This window comes from Lutra lutra, chromosome 3 (genome assembly GCF_902655055.1).
Source record: "Lutra lutra chromosome 3, mLutLut1.2, whole genome shotgun sequence".
Taxonomy (NCBI): domain Eukaryota; kingdom Metazoa; phylum Chordata; class Mammalia; order Carnivora; family Mustelidae; genus Lutra; species Lutra lutra.
Genome location: NC_062280.1, coordinates 96802829 through 96823595, shown reverse-complemented (window position 1 = coordinate 96823595; position 20767 = coordinate 96802829). Strand labels below are relative to the sequence as shown.

At 39.1% G+C, this 20767-nt stretch overlaps 1 protein-coding gene across 3 annotated transcripts in view; it reads right to left on the bottom strand.

The window, feature by feature from the left end:
• Positions 1 to 20767, bottom strand: part of ZRANB3 (zinc finger RANBP2-type containing 3) — a 329435-nt gene that overhangs the window by 49240 nt on the left and 259428 nt on the right. For all 3 annotated transcript variants that reach the window (XM_047722507.1, XM_047722509.1, XM_047722508.1), the window contains exons 11-12: positions 19697 to 19876; positions 18579 to 18731 (exon numbers count right to left, since the gene is read on the bottom strand). In XM_047722507.1, coding sequence (XP_047578463.1) covers positions 18579 to 18731; positions 19697 to 19876 — 333 coding nt within the window. The remainder of the gene's footprint in view (positions 1 to 18578; positions 18732 to 19696; positions 19877 to 20767) is intronic.

Genomic DNA, 20767 nt, shown 5'->3' with positions numbered 1-20767 from the left:
TTCAAACTATACTATAAAGTTATAGTAATCAAGACAGTCATGGTGTTGGCATAAAAAGAGACACATAGATCAATGGATGTGATCCATTGAGAGAGCACAGATAAAAACCCACATATCTACAGTCAACTAATTTATGACAAAGAAGCTAAGTCCATACTGTGGGGAGAGAACAGTATCTTCAATAAATGGTATTAGGAAAACTGTACAATCACATATGAAAGAATGAAACTAGATTACTGTCTTATACTATACATAAATATTAACTCGAAATTGATTAAGACTTGAATATAAGACCTGAAACCATAAAAGTATAAGAAAACATAAGCAGTAAGCTCCTTGACATTGGTCATGGAGTTAAATTTTTGGATCTGACCGTGAAGCAAAGGCAACAAAAGCAAAAATAAGTAAGTGGGACTACATCAAACTGAAAAGCTTTTACACAGTGAAGGAAACCATCAACAAAATGAAAAGGCAGGGGCATCTGGGTGGCTCAGTCATTAAGCATCTGCCTTCCACTCAGGTCATGATCCCAGGGTCCTGGGATCGAGCCCCGCCTTGGGGTCCCTGCTCAGTGAGGAGCCTGCTTCCCCTTCTCCCACTCCCCCTGCTTGTGCTCCCTCTCTAGCTGTGTTTGTCAAATAAATAAAAATATAATCTTTAAAAAAAAATGAAAAGGCAACCTACTAAATAGGAGAATATATCTGTAAAACATATATCTGATAAGGGTTAATTGAAAAAATATATAAAGAACTCAATCAATAGCAGAAAAACAAAGAATATAATTTAAAAATGGGCAGAAAATTTAGAGGTATTTTTCCAAAGACATACAGATGAATTAAAAAAAAAAAAAGAAGACATATAGATGGCCAAGAGGCACATAACAAGATGTTCAGTATCTCTAATTATCAGGGAAATACAAATCAAAATCACAATGAGATATCATCTCACACCAGTTAAATGGCTATTATAAAAAAGATAAGAAAAAGTAAGTGTTGGTGAGGATGTAGAAAAAGGGAACAATGTGTATGCTGATGGGAATGTAAATTGGTGGAGCCACTATGGAAAACAGTATGTTGAGTACCAAAAACACTAAAAATAGAACTACCATATGATTCAACTATTCCACTTCTGGGCATTTATCCAAAGAAACAAAAACACTAATTTGAGAAGATACATGCACCCCTATATTCATTGCAACATTATTTACAATAGCCAAGATATGGAAGCAACCCAAGTAGTCAGTGATGAATGAATGTATAAGGAAAATGTATTGTCTATATATATTCACTGACTACTATTCAGCTATAAAAAAGGAACTCTTGCTATTTGCAACATGAATGGACCTTGAGGGTATTACGCTAAGTGAAATAATTTGGACAAAGAAAGACAAATACCATACGATTTCACTTATGTGTGGAGTCTAAAAAACCAAATCAAACTAAACTAAACCAAGTTCATAGACACAGAGAACACATTGGTGGTTATTAGAGGGGAAGGGAGTTGGGGCATGGCTGAAAAGGGTAAGGGAGGTTAATTGTATGGTGACTGTGGGTAATGAGACTTACTGTGGAAATCATTTTGTAGTGTATACAAAAATTGAACTATTATGTTGTATACCTGAAACAATGTTATATACCAACTTTACCACAGTAAAAAATTTTTAAAAATATTTGCTGTTTAAAAAATGACATGCATTGAAAAAGCTGTGCAAGGTAATACTAAAGTGTGAAAGAAAAACATTTGACTCATGAAAGAAAGGTAACTGGGTGGGTTTTTAAAAAAAAACTTTGTACATAGATACATGTTTTTCTTCAGATACACTTAAAAACAATAAACATGTATATTTGTGGGAAGATATAGTTCAAATTCTTAATACTATCTTAAAAATGAATACTTAAACGTAATTCAATAGTTTGGAAATTTTAGAGAACAGCTACAAATTATAATTTTAGTTATGTATTTTTAAAATATCTAGGATTTTAAATACCTATTGATTTTTTCAATAGACCAAAATATAGAAATACTACCAAAAGGAAAGTTGTTTTTAAACAAAAGAAAAAAGTCTTAGAACTAATCCCTCTCTCTTTTTTAAGCAGTATTTGACAGAAAACATTCTAGTATCCTTAAAAAAAAAAAGTACTAGCTCTAAATAAGATACAGGAAAAAATTTAGTAAGATTTCACATAAAAAACATTGTTTCTTCCTATGGAACTAAACTTTCCAGACTTATTACTTTTATTTCTATAATATATAATCAATTCTTTAAAAAATTAAAACTAAACTCCCCCTACGGAATGAATAAGTCACAAGAATAAAAGGCACAGCATAAAGAATAGTCAATGATAATATAATAGAAATGCCTGGGGACATCTAGTAGCTATACTTGTGGAGAACAGAGCATAATACATAAACTTTTCAAATCACTGTTTTGTATACCTAAGACTGTATTTTGTACACATGTAACACTGTGTGTCAACTATACTTAAATCAAAAAAATTTTTTTAAACTCCCCCTAACTTTCACACCATATTGCACCAAAAGGATTAGGAAAAAACCCAGACATTCTGAATGACTAAGCTTTTCTAATGTACAATTTCTTATTCGGTTATATATGGACTTTGATAGTATTTGGTATTATACAGAGACATACCACCATTCAAGATTTACAAATACTAATATTGTAAGGTTTACTTCCTATTCTTTTTTAAAATAAAATATTTCTGTTGAAGTTGCCATTACATTTTTTACTCTTCCCCAGAACCATTTTCCTCCTTCCAGATAAAATCAATATTACAAGTATATGTGATTTTCCAGTCTAGGTTTATATATTTGATTAAATATACATATATAAATACCTAATATTATTTGTGTGTGTATGTTTGTGTACTGTGCATTTTAAAAATAACATTATGCTTTCAAAATCTGGTCGTGTTAAAATATATAAATTTAATTCATTCATGTTAACTTCTAAATGGTATCTTAAGAATATTTAAAAAATTTTTTTAGTTTTTAAGATTTTACTTATTTATTTGAGTGAGAGCGCAAGCATGAGCATAGGGGAGAGGGAGAGGGAGAAGCAGGCTCCTCACTGAACAGGGAGCCTGATTGTGAGGCTTGATCCAGGACTCCAGAATCATGACCTGAGTTGAAGGCAGATGCTTACTTAACCAACCGAGCCCCCTAGGCTCCCTTCTTAAGACAATTTTAAGTAGTCATTCACCTACTGATGAATATTTTGGTTGTTTCCACTCTTTGGCATTCCAAAAACAGATTCAATAAACATCCTTGTACATGTATCCTTATACCCACGGGTAAAAATATATTACTAGAAATGGAATAGTTTGGTTGGAGGGCGTTTCCAACTTTACCAGATATTGTCTAATTGCTCTTCAAAGGAGTTATGACAACTTATACGCCTACCTAGCAGTATATGAGAGTTGGCATATGAAATGTTGCTGACATTTTTGGCATGTCAAGTATTTTCATTGTTGCCAATCTAGTAGGTGTAAAGTATGCTATTAGTGTAGTTATTTTAAAAGTATTTTGCATGTATGGAAGGACAGAGCCACTGAGCAAATACGATGATGAAGTCAGGAACAAGAGTTCTTGCTTGTTGGATAAGGGAAACATAAATACTTATGTCTGCATAGATATATGGCGAAGGTGAAAAAGAACCTGGTGGTGTTGGATTTGAACTGGAGTATTAGAGTGAACATATGAACTAAAAATGCACATATACATACAAATACATATTAACCTATCCATGCAAAAATGTGTATATGTGTATAAATCGCTCTATACACTGAAAATAGCTCAGAAGTGATGATATCCAGAGGAATTAAAAAAAAAAAATCCTGATTGCTAAGTATCATTCCCCAGTTAAATGAATCAGGACTCGTTAAAGAAATATCCAGCTCCAGGACTGGGGCAAAGAAAATAGAAGGTTAATCTCAAATTGTTTGTTGGAAAGCTAGAAAGCACTCAGAACAATGTAGGGACTTGCATAAAAAGAAAATAAAAATGACAATACAGACAAAAGGTTGATATCCAGGATCTATAAAGAACTTCTCAAACTCAACATACACAAAACAGATAATCATATCAAAAAATGGGCAGAAGATATGAACAGACACTTCTCCAATGAAGACAAACAAATGGCTATTAGACACATGAAAAAATGTTCATCATCACTAGCCATCAGGGAGATTCAAATCAAAACCACATTGAGGGAGGAGTCAAGAGCGAAGTAGCAGGCTGAGACTACTTCAGGTAGCAGGAGATCAGCTAGATAGCTTATCTAAAGATTGTAAATACCTACAAATCCAACAGGAGATCGAAGAGAAGAAGAACAGCAATTCTAGAAACAGAAAATCAACCACTTTCTTGTAAGGGCCTACTTAGCCAGAGTGAGCCATTTTGTTGTTTATGCAGTAAACTTAGATTGAACCTGCCCCTTCACCAAGAGGAAAGCGCTTAGAAACAGAATTGGTGAAATATGGCCAAATAGCCCCCGATAACGGAGTCCAGATTCAAGGACGTGTCTGGCCAGATGGAAACATCCAATCAAGGGAAAGCACATGTATTCCCTCCCTACCCGCCAAGGACATGTTCCGCCAGGTGGAGACATCCAATCAAGTAAAAGCGCACGTATTACCCAAGGGAGTGTGAGCCCCCGCCTTTTGGGCACCAGACAGAGGCGCCAATTCTAGCCAAGGTCATAGGCTGAATTAGATGACTATCATGGGGTAGAATGTAATTCAATTGGCCACCTGTGTGTGGCCAGGCTCAACCACATGGCCTTTACTCTATAAAAGTTAGTCTGTGAGACTGGGAGGGGTCGCCTCTTTGCAAGAGATGGCCCTGGCTGGTCAGTTTGATTCTCGATGCTTGGCGTGAAATAAAGCTTTGCTTGACCTTCGCTTTATATCAGTCTCGTCCTTTTGTCTACTGACCCTTTCAGTGGGGGCTCGTCCCGGGATAAAACGGCGAGGACTGAGCCAGTATCAGAAAGCCTCCGGAGGTAAGATCTCAAGATCCCTTGAGATCCTATCTGTCTGTTTGTCTGTCTGCGGAGCTCCAGGGTAATAAAGCCCACCAGGGAGAAGCTGGATACAGCATAGCTCCCAGGGCTGGAGTGGATGCGGGGACGCCTCATCCCTCGGGGGGGGGGGGGGATTGCCAGGGAGTACGGGCCCTCCCAGGCAATCAGGGGACTGAGAAAATCCCCAACATTGGGTACATCTAGGGGACCGGGAAAATCCCCACCAATGAGCATGTCGAGGGGATCACAACAGTTGGGTTTACGGATGCACGTAGGGAACCAAGAAAATTCCCCGCTGGGTCAACGGATGCTCATAGGGAGCCGAGAAAACTCCCTACAGCAGCAGGTTAAAAGTCGCTAGGTCTGGTTGTAGGGGGCTCGGTAACCCCTGTAGGGGCCAGAAAAACCCCCACCCGGGGCAGGCTCTAGATGAGGGCCGCTGGGTTTGCGGTTGTTTTTGTCTTGTCTTTTTGTTGTCTGTTGTTTGTTGTTTTTGAAGGAATGGGGCAAGCAGAGAGTGAGGGGACTCTTTCATCTCTCCATTCCTCCTAATAGATGTGGGGCTTCTCCCAAACTCATTTCCCGTGTTAATGGCTATAACTGGAGCCAACTGGGGTTGGTCTAACTTGAAACAGAGACTTTAAGGAATATTCCCAAGCAGCTGCCGAAACTCCCTTTGTTTCGGGGAAGTTCTTTACCCTCTCTGGCCCGATGTGGACTGCCTACCCCCTGCCCCTTGCTGGCGGGAAAGCATGGCGTCTGCTCCTCTGTTGGGGCTGATGAGCTCTCAAATGGGGAATCCTTTCTCTGCCTTCTGGCAGCACTTCGTTTCCTCTGTTTCCCCCGTCTCATGTTTCTGCACCAACGTGTGTGCGGCCTGCATGACTAGTCTCTAGATCACGCACCATGGCTCCTTCTCTCTTCACTGTCAAGGAGAAAAAGAGCAGCCCCTGGACCTAACACCCCCCACTCCAGATCCTCCCACCCATGCCTCGGGTAAACATTCAAAGTGGAGTGGGCCCAGGTGGAACATAAATCAGTATTTAAACTAAGTTAAGTTTGTTGGTTTAATTAAGATAGACATGTCTTTTAAGTTATCAGCAGTAAATGTGAAACTTCAGAGTTTACTTAAGATCAGATAAGCTCTCGTTATTTCTGTTAAAATCTGTTGAAATCTATTAGCAAAGAAATGACTAAACTGATGGTTAATTGTCTGTCTCAAAGTTTTTTTTTTTAAAGATTTTATTTATTTATTTGACAGAGAGAGATCACAAGTAGACAGAGAGGCAGGCAGAGAGAGAGAGAGAGAGAGAGAGAGAGAGAGGGAAGCAGGCTCCCTGCTGAGCAGAGAGCCCGATGAGGGACTCGATCCCAGGACCCTGAGATCATGACCTGAGCTGAAGGCAGCAGCTTAACCCACTGAGCCACCCAGGCGCCCCAAACTGTCTCAAAGTTTTAATGGGTAATTGCTGAGATAGCTTTCAAAGTCTTTGGTAACCTGAAAGTTTAAAGTTTTGCTTGGATGACAAATGGAATTAAATTATGGACATCTAGGTCTTAACCAAACAGGATAAAATCCTAGAGCACTGGTTGCTGGAACTAGGTTTGTGCTTTTGAAATCTGTTGGTAAACATGTTTTGTGCTTAACTGATTCATAAATTTGCCATCTGAAGAATTCTGTTGTAACAGTTCACAATTAGTTAATAACTGATTAAGGTGTTTCTAAGAGTACAAAATTCTGCTAAGTGTAATTAAGACAGATGAAAATAAAGGAAGCAACTCTGTGGAAAAGTATAAGATATATAAGAAAGATTTAAAAAATGGGAGTATATTTTGTTAAAAGTTACAAAAGGTAATTTTGTCCTAAATGAGATGGTGGTTTGAAAGGAAATGGCTTGGGACAAAACCTGAATACAAAGAAAAGTTGTAGAAGGTTTATAAAGGGAAATCTTCAGAAAAGAAATTTTAGGTATGGTCAGGACAGACTAAAAAAGAAAGAAAAACAGCCTCCAAGGTGATTTAGCACTCTCCTGACATGCCTCCACATAGATTATACTTCCAAGTGAAAGGGCCATTTGGCCTTGAGAGATTAAGGAAGCAGCCCAATCTTGAGGGACTGCGAAAACACCGTTACCATCCTCCATTGCCTGTAACCATAGAAACTCACTCTTATTTTAAAGAGTGAAAGGGGAGACTGATCACCTCCCATTAGCCACGGATACCCAAAAAGGGGAGGGTGTCCAACCTGTTTGAATCTGAAGAGTGCCTGACTGTGTGAATGTGTCTGTATGGCTCCACCGCTTCGGCTACGGCTACGGAGTCTGAGTGGGCTGCACCCTGAGTCTCGCGGGGCATCATATGGCATAATGGTCATCTACTCCACGGAGTAGCCTGGTCTGGGGTTTATATGGACAGACCTTAGCTAAGACGATCCTAAGTTCCCGCGAGGGACATGAGCAGGACAGCATCTGAAAGATCCCCCCACTTTGTTTGCGATGTCATTCACAATGGGAGGGAAACCCAGAAAACTCATATCTTAAGACTGCACGCTTAAAATAAAAAAGGGAAAGACATTGGTATAGAAAAGCTGGTTTTCTCTCTGTTTAAAAGAGCAAAGTTTTCTTCAGTTAATTGAAATGTAAAGGGTTTTCTCTTTGCCTACCCAGAAAACCCAATTTCTATGTTTTGTTTTATCAGGTGTTTAACATCCCTAATTATATTTAGGCATATGTTTTAAAACTTTCTAAGGTTTTAGCAATTGTTGACAAGATTTAAATCAATAATAAACCTTGGGTTACATTTGGGTAAATGCTGTAACTATTCTAGAGATTCTATGCATTTCCTAAAGTTTTAATATTTTGATAAGGTCATCACCTGGTAATTTAACCATATCTATTCTGAGTTTTTGTCATTTGTAATTGTTTTAATTCCCTTGTAAGATGAATTCTGCCTTAAAGGAACTTCATATGGGAGACTTTCAGGACAAATACCGGTCTTTGATATATTAAAATCCTAGAACGGAAACGGGTAAGAATTTCCAGAAGTAAAAGCTGCATTCGGACTAAACCAGAATTAGCAACATGGAAAGTAATATGGGACTAAATGAACTAAAAGATTATAGTGTCGTATCAGTTATTTTAGACATTGCTCGTTCTCTAATGTTTGCTCTTCCAGACTAGGGATACTTTTTCTTAAGTTATCTGTAACTTACAGAGAGGTAAAAGTATTGATTTGTAAACAAATCAAGGCATTTAACTTTTCTCTCTATCTGAACCCTCTGAAAATCAGAAGGTCTCAGTAAGTATTCTTTCTTCCATGGCAATCAGTCATTTGCATAAGTTCAATAAGAATCTGTTCTCCTTGTAACAGGACAGCATTGGAAACTGGTTATTTTACCAAGGCTTTGACTGGGATATCATATTTGAAAAGACTCAGATATGACCAGTTTAAAGGAACTAAGGTTGACTTTATAAAACCTGGAGCCGTAAAGCCCTTTGGAACTGTTGGCCTGACACCTTCCTTACAGAGTTCCCAGCAGCCTCACCAGGTGAGTAAAGAATGTCACTCCTTGGTAGGTGCAGAGCCTCAGAAAGAAGAATTCGTCCAAGTCGACAGGTATTGCAGGCATATCTGATGGCAAGTACTTGGCTTGGCTTCTGGCCTGGAGAGGCTACTAAAAGTTCAACCTAGAGATCCCTTATAAGAAGTTCCAGCAAAGCAGATTCTAAAAGGTCTATATGATCACACTCACTGTTCTTGCTGAGCTTATTAAATAATTAAGCCAAGTTTGTTAAAACTGGACTTGTTTTTCAAGTAAATTAGTCCTAATTTGGCTATCTCTGGAAATGAGGGTTATTTTAGAGAGAAAAATTATGTTTTAATAACACGCCTTTATGGATGTTAAATTCTAGATTTAGTTATCTTTAAATGTTTGTTTACCTAAGCTAGACAACTTGAGGCAAACTTCAGAGGAAGATTTAAAATATTTATAAAAATGGGTTAAACTAGACTATAAAGGGGACTGGGCTAAGACTAGGAAGAAATTAATAAGCCAAATACATCAGGGCACTCATTTGGGGACACGCAAGCTTAAGGAGCTTATGGGCAAGCAGTTTCAGGTTTCTAAATTATGGCGTATGATTCAGGATATGGTTGATAGATGTGCTCAATGTCAGGTGGTAAATGCAAAAAGAACTAAAATAAAAAGAGGGAAAAGAGATAGAGGTTTGGGGTACCTCTTGCGATCGGGTCAATGACCCTGCATTTGTGAGTTCAGTCTCACAAACATTGGCCAAGGCCATGGGCACTAATTGAAAACTACATTGTGACTACTGGCCCTAGAGTTCCGGGCAAGTAGAGAGAATGAACTGGACTCTTAAAGAGACTTTGACAAAGCTAATTCTGGAGACTGGTGGTGGATGGATGGCTCTCCTTCCTTTCGCCCTCCTCACGGCATGATGTACACCCTATTTAAACAAGGTGACCCCATTTAAAATAATGTTTGGGAAATACCCCCACAAGCTCTGCCCTCAGCTACAAAAGGTTGCCCTAACAAAAATGACTGGTCAGTCTTACTCCAGTCACTATAGGCATTACAGTCTGTCTTAAAAATAGCCCACGCAGAGATCCGAACTGCCCACACTGAGACAGAGATGGAGCTGGAACCACATCCTTACCAACCCGGGGACTTGGTTTGGATATGTCACCACCAAGTGGGAAACTTGGAGCCTCGCTGGAAGGGACCTTTACTGTCATCTTGACCACCACCACGGCAATGAAAGTAGAAGGCATCCGGGCCTGGATTCATGCAGGTCACGTCAAACGAGCCAAGGATGAGCACACCCCCCAGAGATGGAAGCTGCTGCCAATGGACCCTGCGGATCGTGGACTAAAGCTAAGACTCAAAAGACTATGAGTTCATTGTTGCTCCTATTGTTACATGTTTTTGTAAGAGCTTCTAAGTCACCTCATAAGACAGAAAAGTATAGGTGGGAAATTAAACAAACGGAATTAGGAGAAGTGGAAAAGGTTATACAAAGCAGTGAATGGCTAACTCATCAGTTAACTGTGCAATTTAATGTAACCTTATGCCAACTGGCACCCATTAACCCCTGTTTAGATGACTTATAACACCTTACAACAGAAAAACATAGAACTGGCTAAAAAGTCAAGGATTTGACTAATTTCCAAAGAAAAGGGGGGAATGTAAGGGCCTACTTAGCCAGAGTGAGCCATTTTATTGTTTATGCAATAAACTTAGATTGAACCTGCCCCTTCACCAAGAGGAAAGCGCTTAGAAACAAAATTGGTGAAATATGGCCAAATAGCCCCTGATAATGGAGTCCAGATTCAAGGACGTGTCCGGCCAGATGGAAACGTCCAATCAAGGGAAAGCGCACGTATTCCCTCCCTACCTGCCAAGGAAGTGTTTGGCCAGGTGGAGACATCCAATCAAGTAAAAGCGCACGTATTACCCGCCAGGGAGTGTAAGCCCCCGCCTTTTGGGCACCAGACAAAGGCGCCAATTCTAGCCAAGGTCATAGGCTGAATTAGATGACTATCATGGGGTAGAATGTAATTCAATTGGCCACCTGTGTGTGGCCAGGCTCAACCACATGGCCTTTACTCTATAAAAGTTACTCTGTGACACTGGGAGGGGTCGCCTCTTTGCAAGAGATGGCCCTGGCTGGTCAGTTTGATTCTCGATGCTTGGCGCGAAATAAAGCTTTGCTTGACCTTCGCTTTATATCAGTCTCATCCTTCTGTCTACGGAACCTTTCATTCTGAAAGGTAGGACTGGCGGAGAAGTGAATCCAAAGCGACGGGAAGATAGACTGCAGGGGGAGGGGCCAGCTCCCGGCTAGCGGTGGAGCAATGGAGCACAAAATCAGGACTTAAAAGTCTGTTCCGCTGAGGGACATCACTCCAGCGGCTAAACCAGGGTGAAGCCCACGTGGGGAGAGCGTGGCCTCAGGTCCCGCAGGGTCACAGAAGGATCAGGGGTGTCTGAGTGTCACAGAGCTTACAGGTATTAGAACGGGGAAGCCGGCTACAGAGACAGAGCTGAGGAGTGAGCTCACAGCTTAGGGTTACCTTGAACCGGTCACAGGTTCGGTCAGCTCAGAGAGCGGCCGGAGGCCAGGGAGACGGGAGTAAATGGGTGCTGTTCTCTGAGGGTGCACTGAGGAGTGGGGCCCCAAACTCTCGGCTCCCGAAAGCAAACCTGAGTGGATTACTCAGCCCGGCCCCTGGTAAGGGCGGTGCAATTCCGCCTGGAGCAAAGACACTTGAGAATCACTACAACAGGCCCCTCCCCCAGAAGATCAACAAGAAATCCAGCCAGGACCAAGTTCACCTACCAAGGAGTGCAGTTTCAATACCAAGGAGAGCAGCGGAATTCCAGAGGAGGAGAAAGCAAAGCACGGAACTCATGGCTTTCTCCCCATGATTCTTTAGTCTTGCAGTTAATTTAATTTTTTTTTCTTTTTCAAATTTTTTTTCTCTCTTCTTCTGCTAAATCTTTTTTAACTTTTACCCTTTTCTTTTTTGTAACTTTTTAAACTAGTTTATCTTATATATATATATATTTCTTTTTTATATTTTTTCTTTATTCGTTTTCTTCTATTAATTGTTTCTCTTCTTTTCTTTTTTTTTTTCTTTCTGAACCTCTTTTTATCCCCTTTCTCACCCCTCACGATTTGGGATCTCTTCTGATTTGGTTAAAGCATATTTTCCTGCCACTCTTTTAGTATTTTACTTGCTCCTTCATATACTCTTATCTGGACAAAATGACAAGATGGAAAATTCACCACAAAAAAAAGAACAAGAGGCAGAACCAAAGGCTAGAGACCTAATCAATACAGACGTTGGTAATATGTCAGATCTAGAGTTCAGAATGACGATTCTCAAGGTTCTAGCCGGGCTCGAAAAAGGCATGGAAGATATTAGAGAAACCCTCTCGGGAGATATAAAAGCCCTTTCTGGAGAAAGAAAAGAACTAAAATCTATCCAAGTTGAAATCAAAAAAGCTATTAATGAGGTGCAATAAAAAATGGAGGCTCTCACTGCTAGGATAAATGAGGCAGAAGAATTAGCGATATAGAAGACCAAATGACAGAGAATAAAGAAGCTGAGCAAAAGGGGGCCAAACAGCTACTGGACCACGAGGGCAGAATTCGAGAGAGAAGTGACACCATAAGATGAAACAACATTAGAATAATTGGGATTCCAGAAAGAAGAAAGAGAGAGGGGAGCAGAAGGTATAGTGGAGAGAATTATTGGAGAGAATTTCCCCAATATGGCAAAGGGAACAAGCATCAAAATCCAGGAGGTTCAGAGAACCCCCCTCAAAATCAGTAAGAATAGGTCCACACCTCATCACCTAATAGTAAAATTTACAAGTCTTATTGACAAAGAGAAAATCCTGAAAGCAGCCTGGGAAAAGAAGTCTGTAACATACAATGGTAAAAATATTAGATTGGCAGCAGACTTATCCACAGAGACCTGGCAGGCCAGAAAGAGCTGGCATGATATATTCAGAGCACTCAACGAGAAAAACATGCAGCCAAGAATACTATATCCAGCTAGGCTATCATTGAAAATAGAAGGAGAGATTAAAAGCTTCCAGGACAAACAAAAACTGAATGAATTTGCAAACACCAAACCAGCTCTACAGGAAATATTGAAAGGGGTCCTCTAAGCAAAGAGAGAGCCTAAAAGTAGTAGATCAGAAAGGAACGGAGACAATATACAGTAACAGTCACCTTACAGGCAATACAATGGCACTAAATTCATATCTCTCAATACTTACCCTGAATGTTAATGGGCTAAATGCCCCAATCAAAAGACACAGGGTATCAGAATGGATAAAAAAACAAAACCCATCTATATGTTGCCTACAAGAAACTCATTTTAGACCCGAAGACACCTCCAGATTTAAAGTTAGGGGGTGGAAAAGAATTTACCATGCTAATGGCCATCAGAAGAAAGCAGGAGTGGCAATCCTTATATCAGATCAATTAGATTTTAAGCCAAAGACTGTAATAAGAGATGAGGAAGGACACTATATCATACTCAAAGGATCTGTCCAACAGAAGATCTAACAATTTTAAATATCTATGCCCCTAACATGGGAGCAGCCAACTATATAAACCAACTAATAACAAAATCAAAGAAACACATCAACAATCATACAATAATAGTAGGGGATGTTAACACTCCCCTCACTGAAATGGACAGATCATCCAATCAAAAGATCAACAAGGAAATCAAGGCCTTAAATGACACACTGGAACAGATGGACATCACAGATATATTCAGAACATTTCATCCCAAAGCAACAGAATACACATTCTTCTCTAGTGCACATGGAACATTCTCCAGAATAGATCACATCCTTGGTCCTAAATCAGGTCTCAACCTGTATCAAAAGATTGGGATCATTCCCTGCATATTTTCAGACCACAATGCTCTGTAGCTAGAACTCCATCACAAGAGGAAATTTGGAAAGAACCCAAATACATGGAGACTAATCAGCACCCTTCTAAAGAATGAATGGGTCAACAGGAAATTAAAGAAGAATTGAAAAAATTCATGGAAACAAATGATAATGAAAACACAACGGTTCAAAATCTGTGGGACACAACAAAGGCAGTCCTGAGAGGAAAATATATAGCGGTACAAGCCTTTCTCAGGAAACAAGAAAGGTCTCAGGTACACAACCTAACCCTACACCTAAAGGAGCTGGAGAAAGAACAAGAAAGAAACCCTAAACCCAGCAGGAGAAGAGAAATAAAGATCAGAGCAGAAATCAATGAAATAGAAACCAAAAAACGATAGAACAAATCAACAAAACTAGGAGTTGGTTCTTTGAAAGAATTAATAAGATCGACAAACCCCTGGCCAGACTTATCAAAAAGAAAAGAGAAAGGACCCAAATAAATAAAATCATGAATGAAAGAGGAGAGATCACAACGAACACCAAAGAAATACAGACAATTATAAGAACATACTATGAGCAACTCTATGCCAACAAATTTGACAATCTGGAAGAAATGGATGCATTCCTAGAGACATATAAACTACCACAACTGAACCAAGAAGATATAGAAAACCTGAACTGACCCATAACTAGTAAGGAGATTGAAACAGTCATCAAAAATCTCCAAACAAACAAAAGCCCAGGGCCAGACGGCTTCCCAGGGGAATTCTACCAAACATTTAAAGAAGAACTAATTCCTATTCCCCTGAAACTGTTCCAAAAAATAGAAATGGAAGGAAAACGTCCAAACTCATTTTATGAGGCCAGCATCACCTTGATTCCAAAACCAGACAAGGAGCCCATCAAAAAAAGAGAACTACAGACCAGTATCCTTGATGAACACAGATGCAAAAATTCTCGCCAAAATACTAGCCAATAGTATTCGACAGAACATTAAAGGGATTATTCACCACGACCAAGTGGGATTTATTCCAGGGCTGCAAGGTTGGTTCAACACCCGCAAATCAATCAATATGATACAAGACATTAATAAAAGAAAGAACAAGAACCATATGATACTCTCCATAGATGCTGAAACAGCATTTGACAAAGTACAGCATCCCTTCCTGATCAAAACTCTTCAAAGTGTAGGGATAGAGGGCACATACCTCAATATTATCAAAGCCATCTATGAAAAACCCACCACAAATATCATTCTCAATGGAGAAAAAATGAAAGCTTTTCCGCTAAGGTCAGGAACACGGCAGGGATGTCCGTTATCACCACTGCTATTCAACATAGTACTCGAAGTCCTAGCCTCAGCAATCAGACAACAAAAGGAAATTAAAAGCATCCAAATCGGCAAAGAAGAAGTCAAACTATCACTCTTCGCAGATGATATGATACTATATGTGGAAAACCCAAAAGACTCCACTCCAAAACTGCTAGAACTTGTACAGGAATTCAGTCAAGTGTCAGGATATAAAATCAATGCGCAGAAATCAGTTGCATTTCTCTACACCAACAACAAGACAGAAGAAAGAGAAATTAAGGAGTCAATCCCATTTACAATTGCACCCAAAACTATAAGATACCTAGGAATAAACCTAACCAAAGAGGCTAAGAATCTATACTCAGAAAACTATAAAGTACTCATGAAAGAAATTGAGGAAGACACAAAGAAATGGAAAAATGTTCCATGCTCCTGGATTGGAAGAATAAATATTGTGAAAATGTCTATGCTACCTAAAGCAATCTACACATTTAATGCAATTCCTATCAAAATACCATCCATTTTTTTCAAAGAAATGGAATAAATAATCTTAAAATTTATATGGAACCAGAAAAGACCTCAAATAGCCAAAGGAATATTGAAAAAGAAAGCCAAAGTTGGTGGCATCACAATTCCGGACTTCAAGCTCTATTACAAAGCTGTCATCATCAAGACAGCATGGTACTGGCACAAAAACAGACACATAGATCAATGGAACAGAATAGAGAGCCCAGAAATAGACCCTCAACTCTATGGTCAACTCATCTTCGACAAAGCAGGAAAGAATGTCCAATGGAAAAAAGACAGCCTCTTCAATAAATGGTGTTGGGAAAATTGGACAGCCACATGCAGAAAAATGAAATTGGATCATTTCCTTATACCACACACGAAAATAGACTCAAAGTGGATGAAGGATCTCAATGTGAGAAAGGACTCCATCAAAATCCTTGAGGAGAACACAGGCAGCAACCTCTTCGACCTCAGCCGCAGCAACATCTTCCTAGGAACATCGCCAAAGGCAAGGGAAGCAAGGGCAAAAATGAACTATTGGGATTTTATCAAGATCAAAAGCTTTTGCACAGCAAAGGAAACAGTGAACAAACCAAAAGACAACTGACAGAATGGGAGAAGATATTTGCAAATGACATATCAGATAAAGGGCTAGTGTCCAAAATCTATAAAGAACTTAGCAAACTCAACACCCAAAGAACAAATATTCCAATCAAGAAATGGGCAGAAGACATGAACAGACATTGCTGCAAAGAAGACATCCAGATGGCCAACAAACACATGAAAAAGTGCTCCATATCACTCGGCATCAGGGAAATACAAATCAAAACCACAATGAGATATCACCTCACACCAGTCAGAATGGCTAAAATTAACAAGTCAGGAAATGACAGATGCTGGCGAGGATGCGGAGAAAGGGGGACCCTCCGATACTGTTGGTGGGAATGCAAGCTGGTGCAACCACTCTGGAAAACAGCATGGAGGTTCTTCAAAATGTTGAAAATTGAGCTACCCTATGACCCAGCAATTGCACTGCTGGGTATTTACCCTAAAGATACAAACGTAGTGATCCGAAGGGGCACGTGCACCCGAATGTTTATAGCAGCAATGTCTACAATAGCCAAACTATGGAAAGAACCTAGATGTCCATCAACAGACGAATGGATAAAGAAGATGTGGTATATATACACAATGGAATACTATGCAGCTATCAAAAGAAATGAAATCTTGCCATTTGCGACGACGTGGATGGAACTAGAGGGTATCATGCTTTGCGAAATAAGTCAATCAGAGAAAGACAACTATCATAAGATCTCCCTGATATGAGGAAGTGGAGATGCAACATGGGGGGTTAAGGGAGTAGGAGAAGAATAAATGAAACAAGATGGGATTGGGAGGGAGACAAACCATAAGTGATTCTCAATCTCACAAAACAAACTGAGGGTTGATGGGGGGAGGGGGGTTGGGAGACGGGGGTGGTTATGGACATTGGGGAGGGTATGTGCTATGGTGAGTGCTGTGAAGTGTGTAAACCTGGCGATTCACCGACCTGTACCCCTGGGGATAAAAATATATGTTTATAAAAAATTAAAAAAAATATTTAAATTTGAAAAAACAAAAAACAAAAAACAAAAAAAACACAACCACATTGAGATACCACCTTACACCAGTTAGAATGGCCAAAATTTGCAAGACAGGAAACAACTTGATTTGGAGAGGATGTGGAGAAAGGGGAACCCTCTTACACTGTTGGTGGGAATGCAAGTTGGTGCAGCCACTTTGGAGAACAGTGTGGAGATTCCTTAAGAAATAAAAATAGAGCCTCCCTATGACCCTGCAATTGCACTACTGGGTATTTACCCCAAAGATACAGATGTAGTGAAAAGAAGGGCCATCTGTACCCCCAATGTTTATAGCAGCAATGGCCACAGTCATCAAACTGTGGAAAGAACCAAGATGCCCTTCAATGGACGAATGGATAAGGAAGATGTGGTCCATATACACTATGGAGTATTATGCCTCCATCAGAAAGGATGAATACCCAACTTTTGTAGCAACATGTATGGGACTGGAAGAGATTATGCTGAGTGAAATAAGTCAAGCAGAGAGAGTCAAGTATCATATGGTTTCACTTATTTGTGGAGCATAACAAATAACATGGAGGACATAGGGAGATGGAGAGAAGGGAGTTGAGGGAAATTGGAAGGGGAGGTGAACCATGAGAGACTATGGACTCTGAAAAACAACCTGAGGGTTTTGATGGGGTGGGGCGGGGTGGGGGGTGGGAGGTTGGGAGAGCCAGGTGGTGGGTATTAAGGAGGGCACATATTGCATGGAGCACTGGGTGTGGTGCAAAAACAATGAATTCTGTTACGCTGAAAAGAAATAAAATTTAAAAAAAAAGAAAAGGGAAAAAAGGAAAAAGAAAAAAGAAAAGAAAAAAGGTGCTTTCATAAGCCAGATATTACGAAAAACAAAGAAAAAAAGTAAAGAATTATAACACAGAACTATTATCCCAAGTTCTAGTGATATATTTTTTAAATGAAGAAAAATAAAGTTCATCTTTACAGAAAAATGCCAAGAAATAAATATAGAAGCAAAGATAGAAATAGAAAAAACCACTATTTCAAAATGACCCAGACAAAGATCACAGTGAATGCTAAGACCACTGGATGAAAGGTTTTGGACACAGGACAGTCTCATAATCTCAAAACACCACACCACAGATTATTTAGTAATTGTCAAGGGAAAATGTGCCTTTATAGTTCGCCTTATTTTGGTGAGGCAAAGCTTCTTCCCATGCTTATTGGTTATTCAGGTGTCCTCTAATGCTCACATTCTCGGTCTATTTTTCTGTTGCCTTGTTTGTATTTTATTAATTACATTGTATAAATTCTTATACACTTTGGACATTGTTATACAAATGTCTTTACAGAGTCTGTGACCTGCTTGTGTTCCACTTTTGGCAAATTTATACATTTTCCCCTGTCCTCTTGATTGTACATATAGCCACCTACGTTTTCTTCTGAAGACTGGATTCTATTGAGCCTGCTTTTCTAAGGATAACAGTGAGCATTGGCCTTAACTGTGGGAAGATACAAGCCACTGGTGCAGCCTCCTTTCAATGTCATCTTGTGGCTCTAGGAGGTTTTCCAGCTTTATGTGGAACCTCCTTTCAACAGCACAATCAAAATTTGCTATAAAAAATATGATAAAGTTATAGTTTTAGGACATTAAAACTTAAAAAAAGAAAGGAATTTGTCATATAATCTTACGTGAGTGAACAAAACTTCATTCCTGAGCTCTTCAAAGCTTTCATTTGGAGTCCAAGCTTCAGCAAACTGCAGGAAGTCCCATTTTTCCTTATCACCTTCCTCAACCTGAAGTTTCTCCTTCCTACCATTCAATGTGCTCCCTGTAACTTGTGTCTGTAAAGTGAAGAAGCATATGAATTTTACAAAAGTTCTCTCACAGCTGATATTTACTAAGCAGTGACCTGATTTTGCATTTAAACCACAAGCAATTCACCAAAGAAACTTAAGTGTTTCAACCTATCATGGACTTCAGTAATAAAATTTTTCAAAAGTACAACCAAATTGCCAAGTAGATGATTCCCATACTTAATGAGGAAAATGTCTAACCAGAGAAGTTATACTATTTGCTTTTCTCATAAAAACTTCATTCTAATATTTATAAACTTTGAAACTGAACCCACATAATTGGCCATTTTGAATACATATATACTCCGTGCTTGAAAAACATCCTCTAATAATTAGTCAAATCTTTTCTATGAATACCTCTCTGGGCTGGGGAGGAGAAGAGACAGTTGAGTGGACAGAACAAGTGACATCCCTCCTACCCTTGCTGGGGTCCAGGTACAGGCTGTCCTCTGCTCAAAATTAGCCAGGAACTCAATCCTTCCTGGTAAGGGTTTATTCTTAGCTTACAAAAAGGATTTGGGGTTTGACACTGTTATTATTCCTTGCTAGCTCATCCTTTTCTGATCTCTAAAATAGTAGATGAAGGCCATGGAAGACAGTAGGAACACATGTAAGTGCACATCTCTCCCTTAATGGAGAGGATACGTAAGGTACTACCAACTGAAGACTTCTCTAACCTTGGTTCCTATTAACATCACTATCTTAGTGTACTTGAATATCCTTTGCCTGAAAACATGACAACTCAGCCTCTTAACTTACGTAGGCTCCACATAATGAATAAAATGGTAACCTGGACATTGGGGAGGGTATGTGCTATGGTGAGTGCTGGAAGTGTGTAAGCCTGACGATTCATAGACCTGTACCCCTGGGGCTAATAATACATTATATGTTAATTTAAAAAAGTAATAAAAATTTTTGAAAAAAAAGTAACCTGGTTTGAATTCAAGCTTTACCTTTCGATTCAACATTCCCCACATAAGGGTGTCTAGAGTCCCATTTGCAACAAGGTAGTGAATATTCACAGAACTGCACTGTCCAATTCGGTGTGCCCGGTCTTCTGCTTGTTTTATATGTCCAGGGTCCCAGTACAACTCAGCAAATACAACATGAGTTGCAGCGGTAAATGTCAAACCCTAAGCAAAATAAAGTGAAGAAACTGAGATGCAAATAAACTGAAAATGTAGCACAGAGCCAGATATAATAAAGTCTTTCTGAACATGTTAAATGAACAAGAGAAAGCTAAAGGACTTAAAAATAAATCAGTCTTTCGTTTTAAGCCAAATTAAGAAAATTTAATTCAGGAAAGGCAAATGAAGACTGCTTACTGCAAATGTCCAGGTGAACTACAAAAAACACATTTAAAAGGTATTTCAATACTTCAAAAGTTAGTTTGATGGATATATATATATAAACAAAATCACTTTATCCTCTGATGAGGACTGGATTCACATTACCACTGGAAAATCTAATAAAATACATTATAAATGAGAATATAATTTCTAACACATGGTATCCATAGCAACTAGGCAGAGAGCAATGACTTCCTCTATTCATTTAATTCATAGTGTTGTTCTATAAAGCAGGAAAATCATGTCTTCAGTCACACTGTTCTTCCCATGAAATTTCTCATGTTACATCTCAAACACCCTTAAGTTTACTGGCTTCTATCTCAATATATATAACACAATTGGATTTTTTGTGCAATTGCATTTTACATCAGTTTGAAATAGTGTGACATTATTAAGTATTAACTAGATCTTCTTGTATAATCACTATATGAAAAATAATGCAAATCTCCTCGAATTAAGAGTGTTTTAAAAAATGCATGATTTTAAAGTTGAAAGGCTGGTGAAACATGAAGCATACTTAAGCTATTGTCACACATTAGTCAGTGATGTTATGTGGTTGAAAGAAATACCTACCATCCTTTGAAAGAATCATCTAATCCATGCTGCTGTTCATATGCCCTGGAACTTCCATCAGAGAATGACTTTTGTGACTGCTGTGCTGTTATTTTTACACTG